The following is an 8885-nucleotide window of genomic DNA, read 5'->3' on the forward strand; positions in this document are numbered from 1 at the left end:
TTATAAAATATTTAAAAAAAACTGAAATTGAACTTTTGGTTTTTCAACATTTGACATCAAACAATATCATGAACGCGACAGGTAACTCACAATACTCATAGAAAAAAAAATTTATTCTCTAAAAACTTCTTATTACCATTCCTTCATTTTTGAGATATAATGATTGAAGTAATATTGCCCGAAAATTACAGAATATTTGCTTCGAAAACATTTGAGTAAATTGTAAGATTTCCATTGTAGTTTCAAAAAGATCATAATAAAGAACATAATCCTAGATTAAAAAAAAAAGATAAGCGATATCAATGATGAAGAAGTGGAGCTTATTTCATTTTCCAATTAGTATTTAAATTTTCTTAAATACAAATGAAATTTTTATAAATGAGAATTCACACAAGGATTCAAATAAGAATTTTACAAACTAGAGCGAGGCCAAAATCATTTTTTTCCAAAATTTGAATTAGAACTTATTTGCGTTTAGTTTAAAATTGCATTAATATCAGGTTTCTATACAGGTTTCTATAAATATTGAATAAACATAGGTTTTAAATTTGATTAAATTCAGGCGAAAGTTTCATAATGAAAATTTCTTACAAGGGTACAAATACATTTTTTACGAACTTAATGATAGATTAAAAATTTAAAAAAAGAAGTCAGATTAAAAAAATTATTATATAACGTAAGCGACATCAATTATGAAAAAGTGGAACTTATTCCATTTTCCATCTAGTATTTAAATTTTCTTGAACACATGAAATTTGTTGAAAATTCACACAAGGATAAAAATTTTAAAAACTATATCGAGGTAAAAATCCAGTTTTTCTAAAAATTGTTTAGAACTTATTTGCGATTAAATTAAAATTGCATTCATTTAACTACAGGTTTTTATAAATATTGAATAAACCTAGTAAATTGAATTGAATTCAGGTAAAATTTTCATAATGAACACAAAGATGCAAATTAATTTTTTACAACTTTTAAAGATTTTATAGTGAGGTAAAAATCCATTGCATTACCTACATGCTTTTATAAAAATTGATAAAACCTATCTTTGAATATAGAATATTTGAATACAACAACACACTTTTAATTATTATAATTTTTATTCATCTTTATCATAAAATATACACAATAAAATATATAATAAATAAATATTTATAAAACAATAAATAAATAAATAATATAAAAAATATTCTTAAAAAATTATGCTAAATAACTCTAGTATTATATACTACTTCTTAATGTAATGCTTGAGTGGTATCAAAGTGCAAATATTAAATATTGCACCTAAATATTACACAAATATTACATGAAATAAAATCTAATAAATAAACTTATGAACTCGTTGTCTTATAAGATTCTGTCAAGAATACCTTTGCCATGATGATTAAATTAAATGTTCTACGTGAGTAATTTTTAAATCAATGGGCATGTGTAAGGTTTGCCTTCTTTACAACAGTATTCACGACCGGCTGATAATTTAGTGTTTGTCCATCCTGAACCGCAATTTCGCACGAACAAGTAAGCCCTTTCCTTGTGGCAATCACGGTCCATAAGACCGCACAAAATATTGGGAGAGTTTGGTAAATGTCTTATGATCTAGGAAATAAATAGGGGAAATGAAATATTATAATTACATATAAATGATGAGTTAATTTCATATGTAACATCCCAAATGTGCCATCGTTTCTTCTGAATTTTTATCTGCGTAAAAATTATTTATGTATAATATTATAAGGTACCTCGATACTTAGTTTGTTTTATTGATAAACTATAACCCGCCTTAAAAAAATTAGTTATGAATTATTTATACATACCGTGTCCAGACATTTGTTAGTACACTGTTTGGTTCCCAAAGGTGTGCAGGCAAAAATTCCGTCCTGTTCTTGAAGTAACACTGGGTTTCCTTTCGGTTGCGCTTTGGAACCTCTCGGAATTTGACCAGACATGAAAATTCCACAATTGCATCCCAAGCTCACCTCTGGCTTAGATTCATCCTCTTCAGGAATAGCCAAAGCTTTTGGCTCGTCTTTGGCTTTTTCTTCGTTCCCAAGATCTTTAATTTCCGTTACTTCTTTGTTCAATTTAGTCTTATTGCTCTCGATTGCTTTGCTGGCCTGCGCTTTTGCTTTTGATTTTGCCTGATCGACGTTTTTGCCTTTCGCTGTTATAACATTAGTTTGTACATCTGGCCTAGAGTAGGCCACTGCGCAGAGTGCAATCAAAACAATTAAGCAAAATTGGAACTTCATATTTTTCTAAAATACACGAGTAGTCCCCATTAAATAACACACTTTAAATTCGCTTAAATAGTCAAATAATATTATATTAACATATTTAATATTTTCTAACTTACCACTTTTATATCACTCCTCACCACAAAATAACTTTTTAACACTGATACTTAGAGCAACTACAATTTCTAAATATATATTATTTTTTTTGCAAGCTTGCACATTTATATTTACAAAAGTATCATTGCATTCTATTATCTTTCAAAATAAATGAAACATATGATTTAATTTCACAATTCGATATAACTAAATTAATATGGCAGTATTAATCATAAACAGGTCACGGGCAGAAAATTGAGGAAATTGGGTCATATTTTAATAATTATATTAGTAATCGATGGATTTGTTTGTAATTGTTTCAAAACATAAAATTAATGATTCACTGCTGTATAGTTGAGAAAATGAATAATATGTACTATAAATCAATTGTATATATCATAATACAATGATATTTGGAAGATTATGGGAATGTCACGATGTTGTAAAAAATAGATCTTTTAACTAAAATATGATGAAAAATTCCGATGTGCTAATTATAAGTTTTCTCGACGTTTCAAGTCATTTTTCACTTATATTTTCAATTTTAGCTAAAAATCTTGAACCAATTCTAAACTGTTCTAAAGATTAGATCAGTTATATAATCGTGCGGATTAGTTTTTGGCCAAAAACGGCCAAGCCGTTTTTTCGCAGGCAAACAATTGTTAAATTTTTGTTTACCCCTTTGATTAAACTCGCATATTGATAGGGTGAAAAGTTTTAATAAACATCCTACATATCATAAATAGTAGCTCAATTATAAAAAATCATTAAAGATTAGAATACTTAATGAACGCTTTTATAAAATACAATATATTATATATTAGGTGTTGTTCAATAATGTATAATATTTGAACTATTTATCGATAATAACTAACATGTTTGCAAATTTTTATAAAATTGAATAATCTGCAATAGTAGTATATATCATATATAAGGCCCTAAAGCAATCCTACATGCTTATAAATCACTTATAAATTAATATATTGATTTTTTATTGATTAAATGGTTAATTTACACATAATAATAAATAATAATGATAAATGGTAGTCTGCCCAAAGGCAGGTCCACCACAAATCAAATAATCCTTTTCTCTCTTCGCATTCCCATTACCAATATTCCCTCTACTTTAAACATTTTTTATGTATTTTTCTTTTAAAATTTCTGCTTTCATGCTTCCTGATCCTGTGCTTCGGCTTTTAGTTCCTTGTATTTCCTCTTCTCGTGTAAGTCATCAACCAGCTGCATTCTTCTTCCTCCCATTCCTTTCAGTCCTATTTTACCTTCAACTACGTCGTGTAGGAGGCACTCTTTTTGCAGAATGGGTCCGATTCAGTTTTCTTTTCTTTTCAGGATCGTGCTCAGTAGAGTCCTCTCTTTGATCACTCTTCTCATTGGTTATCTTAACTGCCTTCTCCATTTATCTTCTTTATCTTCTCCATTCGTCTCCAGCACCACTTTTCAATACTCTCCAGATAGTTTTCTCTGATCTCTGATCCGTACAGAGCTATTTACACATATTGGAAAATTTATGTAAGACTTAAGGCAAAATACTACTTACTTATACCTGGTTAACTTGATATATTTTCATTATTATATAATAGTTTTATTTTTCAAAAAAACCGCTCATGTATTTGAAAATTTGTTTTTGACTATCAGCGCCATCACATAAACTTTACGAGTATTATTTACAGGAGCACCAACAGTCAGGCAATAATAAATCTGAAGCTGTCATAAACATTGTTTATTCGTGTCTTTACCTCTTTATAGAAAATATATAATATATTTCTAATCTTGAAATCGAAATATTGTAATGTTTACTCGGAAAGATCTATTATTAAAGCGTACTCCGAAAGACGGTGTTGACCGCAAAATATATTTAGCATTGCTACGTGACGAATTCTATGAAAGTAAATCTCTGAGTAAGTAAATTATAATAATTTAGGAAAATTTATTTAATAAACTAAATATTAAATTTCATAGTCGCTATATTTATAATCGTTATGAAATAGCACCTCAAGTTCTTGGAATATGAAAAACCTGTTTTTATTGTTTACTTTTTGGCTCTGCTAAAGTTCTATGAATTAATGTCCACTTAAGTTTATAATTATAAGTCCATATAATATTTTATGCATTTTTAAATTACAGGTGCCAAAGAACAAGTATTGGCAAATCTAGCAAATTTTGCATATGATCCAGTTAATTATGAATACATTCGAGAAGTTTGTATAATCGACGTATTTCTTGAAAACCTTCAAGGAAATAATAGTACTTTATCAAGATATTCTCTTGCCGGAATTTGCAACTTATGCTTAGGTAAAGTTAGAGTTATATTATTTACTATTACAAAGTGTTAATTGAAAGATTGCTCAACAAAACCTGATTATTTTTTCAGATCCTGATAATCGTGACTACATAGTTTATAATGATGGTATAGCAAAAATCGTCAAGTACTTGGTCAATTCCAATGTTGAGATGGTTGCTGATGCCATAACCACCTTGCAGTTTCTAATAACACCAGGAACCAGAGACAAAATTTGTAATACTGAAATCATTAATAAAATTCTTAAGATTCAAAGAAGTGACGACGCTCGTTTAAGAAATCTGGCAACCATATTTTTAGAAGATCATTGCCAACGAGAGCAAGTTGAAATTTGTAAAACTGTGTATGAACATTTTTTAATACAAGTAGATAAAATATAAAGTAGTGTTTAAGAATGCATCAATTTGCTAGAATGCTTCTTGCTAAAAGACTTTTCAAATTTCAATATGCCTTTATGCACACCAAGGTGTCTGTTACAAAACAAGTTTCTTTAGAAGATCTTAAAACGTTTGCTAAATTGACTGGTGATAATAACGTTGTGCATTTTAATAGAACTGCAACTTCTGAACCAATCGTTCATGGAGCTTTATTAAATGGTTTTGTATCAGGGGTAATTGGAACATTGTGTCCAGGTCATGGGAGCATAGTGATTTCACAATCATTCACATTTCCAAATAAATGTTTTGTTGATATACCGATTGAGGTGAATGTTGAATTAGTTGAGAATAGAAAGATTATGAAAATTAAATATTGGTGTGAACAGAATGATAAAATTGTATTTGAAGGAGAAGCTAAAGTAATAAATAAAAATTTAGATAGGTATATGAAGTTTTATTTATTCAGAGGAGAAGAGCAATGAATTCTTTATCTTCATTTCAGGAATTTTAAACACATTAATATTTAGAATGAGAATATATTACAAAAATAATGAAATGATTTGCATTTATTATATAATAGCAAATAAATAATGAAGAATTTTTCTAAAAATTGGCAATAAATATGAAGAAAAAAAGCCTTATTTATTATATTTAAATTAACACTAGACGCACAATCATTTGAAGACATTATTTATGGCAGTAGCTACGTTTTGTTAAGCTATTATTATTAATTAAGTAAAGTTAGAGAATATGTTTATTATCTTCCCGCAGGGTAAAGTTATAGTAATCCCAAAAAAAACGAGAATAAAAATTTTTATATATCTTTACGTTTCAAAGGTTTCTGAATATTTTGGCATCATTTAGAAAAAATTGATGTGTGTGTGTGCGGATACAAATTTTCGTCGACGATTTCGGGTACACAGATCAACCGATTTGGATAATTCAAAAAACATTCAATTTGTATTGATAAAGAGACGTGCTGATTAGGTTTTGGCGAAGACAGGTCTAGCCGTTCCGAAGATACGGGACAAAAACTGCCAAAAACGGTAACTCAGTTTTTAAGAGAACGGAGCGTCCGATTTTAATAATTCAAAAATCATTTTACTTGTATTGGCAAGATGATGGACTGATTAAATTTTTGGGAAGGCAGGTCCAGCGGTTATGGAATATCAAAAAAATAAGATTAAAAAATGCCATTTGGCGGTTAAAAATGTTTATTGGACATATGTACATCAAATTATCAGATATTTTATAGAGATTTTAATAATGTGTACACATTTTGTGTAAATTTTTTTGGGTTCCGTACCAAGATTTTTAATTGCGGTACGGAAAGTTCCAGGAATTTGCCTTAGGGCACGTTACCATGAACCCCACTAGTTATTTAAGTAAAATAAGATAAAATGTTTATTTGTAAAGTAGATAAAATAAATTTCATTCTTCCCCTTCAACTACGCCTCTGTGCAGTTTGCTGTCAATTTCAATGAATGGATAATATATTTGTGAATTTTAAAACAATTGCAGAACCATGAATTATGGACATGGAGAAACGTCATTTTTTATATAATTTCTTTCTGTCAAAAATATGTTCAAAATTACTTGTGTTATTACTAAATTAACAAATTACCGCAACATTTCTACAACTTTCTTAGCAACTGCGGGGAATGTGCGGGTCAGATTTGCTCCTAGCCCTACAGGTTTGAAAATGTTTTTAACCTCAAAAATTATAAACAAAATAATAGACAAGTTTTGTTTTTCTTAGGTCATTTACATTTAGGCGGTTTGCGAACAGCTTTAATAAATTACTTGTTCGCAAAATCAAGACATGGGAAATTTATTCTTCGAATAGAAGATACCGATCAAACTCGTCTGGTACCTGGAGCTAAGGAGCAACTAATTAAGGATTTAGAATGGGCTGGTATTATCCCTGATGAAGGACCAAAGTATGGGGGATCACTTGGTCCTTACATACAAAGTCAACGGAAGAAAATATACAAGTCAGTTCTTAATAATTGTCTTAGTACGATAAACAAAATATCTTCTAACTCCTTTTATTTTAGTGATGAAGTCCAAGAGTTATTGCAAAACAACTCTGCTTATCATTGTTTTTGCACTCCAAAGCGACTGAATTTATTAAAAAGGGAAGCACTTCGGAATCAACAAGTACCAAAGTATGATAATGCCTGTCGAAAATTATCAAAAGATGAAGTAAAAAGAAAACTCGACAAAAAAGAACCTTATTGTATTAGATTTAAATTAACACCAGATGCAAGCCCATTTGAAGATATTATTTATGGCAATATTGCTTTGGATATTGCACAGCAAGAGGGTGATCCAGTTATTATAAAAACTGATGGCATGCCGACATATCATTTTGCTAATGTTGTTGATGATCACTTGATGGGAATAACTCACGTTTTGAGGGGTGTTGAATGGCAAATATCAACACCAAAACATATTCTGCTGTATAAGTAAGTTTATTTTGATTTACAGAATTAAGTTCCATACTCATCTTTTATTTATAATTGTTAATGCAGAGCATTTGGATGGGAACCTCCCAAGTTCGGCCACTTGCCTCTTTTACTGAACAGTGATGGATCAAAACTTAGTAAACGTCAAGGTGATATTACAGTAGATGCTTATAGAAAATCAGGAATTTTTCCACAAGCATTAGTTAATTTTATAACATTAAGTGGAGGTGGATTTGACAAATTGCAAAGTTTGAAACCTAAAAGCTATTCTTTAGATGAGCTAAGGGATCATGTATGATAATATTATCTGAATTTACACTTTCCACAATTTTTAGTACAAATTTTGTTTAATTTTAGTTCAATTTACGTCGTGTTAATAGTAACTCCTGTCGTCTTCCTGAGGATCGATTACCTGAATTTAATAGACTTGAAATACAAAGACTTTTAAATAATCAAGTAGATAGGGTTAATTTAATATCACAATTAAGAAATCTTGTGATAGAAAAATATGGCGAGTAAGTATTACAGTTTATTATAAATATAATACTTGAATTATAAAATGAATCATTTACCAAATGTAGGTCAGAATTACTGCATCTGGACGAAGAACATCTATCAAGTGTACTTATATGGTCTCAAGATCGAGTAAGCAAACTTCAAGAATTATTGAGTGAAAATTTAGAATTTCTTTGGAAATTGCCACCAAAACCAAAAAAACCACCATCTGGTGATTTGAAAGGTATTATTCATTATTAGCTGCAAGCCTTAATTCATTCATATTTAACAATTTTTCTAATTTCAATTAGATTTTCTAATCGAACTTAAGAATTCCTTAATTACCACATACACATTTGAAAAAGAACAAATCAAAACAACATTGCATATGGTTAGCATGAATAACAAGGAAGATTTTAAAAATTTGATGGCAGAACTTCGAAAAGTCTTAAGTGGTTCCAAGGTAATAATATAATAACAGACTAGGCGACAAGTATATATTAAACAAATTTTTTACTATCTATTTCTTTTATGAAACAGGTTGGTCCTCCAGTTTCAGAAATGATTACGATATTAGGAAAAGAAAGCACCCTGAAACGCATTTCAAATGCTTTACACCAAAATAATGAAGGACTCCAAAATTGTTATAGTGAATTTCGTTCCAAGAAACTTTGATAGTTTTAGTTTTGTAAATTGTTTGTTTTTATACATAGTGTTTAATAAAATGTTGAGTATTGTATAAAATATTGTCATATTTGTGTGAAACAACACTAAGATGTGGAAGCCAGTGTTTAAATTAAACAAATTACATAATGCTCTGCGTATTTATTGACAATTTTTATAGAATACTCTAGAATAATTTTAATTGAACTGATATTTTAATTGATTGTCCCAA

The 8885-nt window shown here is 29.2% G+C and overlaps 2 protein-coding genes across 2 annotated transcripts; one reads left to right on the forward strand and one right to left on the reverse strand.

The window, feature by feature from the left end:
• Positions 1 to 1413: 1413 nt before the first annotated feature.
• Positions 1414 to 2249, reverse strand: LOC113370245 (follicle cell protein 3C-1-like). Its single transcript, XM_026610917.1, has 2 exons — positions 1815 to 2249; positions 1414 to 1596 (listed from the first exon to the last, which is right to left on the reverse strand). Exons 1-2 carry the CDS (start codon positions 2247 to 2249, stop codon positions 1414 to 1416), a joined length of 618 nt encoding a protein of 205 aa, XP_026466702.1.
• A 1838-nt stretch (positions 2250 to 4087) lies between these two features.
• Positions 4088 to 8665, forward strand: LOC113370246 (probable glutamate--tRNA ligase, mitochondrial). Its single transcript, XM_026610918.1, has 12 exons — positions 4088 to 4249; positions 4476 to 4643; positions 4723 to 4993; positions 5062 to 5353; positions 6649 to 6721; positions 6787 to 7021; positions 7085 to 7495; positions 7562 to 7787; positions 7853 to 8010; positions 8077 to 8234; positions 8302 to 8453; positions 8531 to 8665. Exons 1-12 carry the CDS (start codon positions 4141 to 4143, stop codon positions 8663 to 8665), a joined length of 2388 nt encoding a protein of 795 aa, XP_026466703.1. The 5' UTR covers positions 4088 to 4140.
• The last annotated feature ends 220 nt before the right edge of the window (positions 8666 to 8885 follow it).

This window comes from Ctenocephalides felis, unplaced genomic scaffold (assembly GCF_003426905.1).
Source record: "Ctenocephalides felis isolate EL2017-DRISC unplaced genomic scaffold, ASM342690v1 CF-g0.4_SCAFFOLD_01492, whole genome shotgun sequence".
NCBI classification, from domain to species: Eukaryota; Metazoa; Arthropoda; class Insecta; order Siphonaptera; family Pulicidae; genus Ctenocephalides; species Ctenocephalides felis.

What these genes read in the sequence shown, in the direction of transcription:
- LOC113370245 (XM_026610917.1), bottom strand. Translation starts at nt 2,249, where the DNA reads ATGAAGTTCCAATTTTGCTTAATTGTTTTGATTGCACTCTGCGCAGTG. An exon ending in CTAACAAATGTCTGGACACG is followed by an intron (nt 1,597 to 1,814) that starts GTATGTATAAAT and finishes TTTATTTCCTAG; the next exon opens with ATCATAAGACATTTACCAAA.
- LOC113370246 (XM_026610918.1), top strand. Translation starts at nt 4,141, where the DNA reads ATGTTTACTCGGAAAGATCTATTATTAAAGCGTACTCCGAAAGACGGT. An exon ending in CTATGAAAGTAAATCTCTGA is followed by an intron (nt 4,250 to 4,475) that starts GTAAGTAAATTA and finishes TTTAAATTACAG; the next exon opens with GTGCCAAAGAACAAGTATTG. An exon ending in CAACGGAAGAAAATATACAA is followed by an intron (nt 7,022 to 7,084) that starts GTCAGTTCTTAA and finishes CTTTTATTTTAG; the next exon opens with TGATGAAGTCCAAGAGTTAT.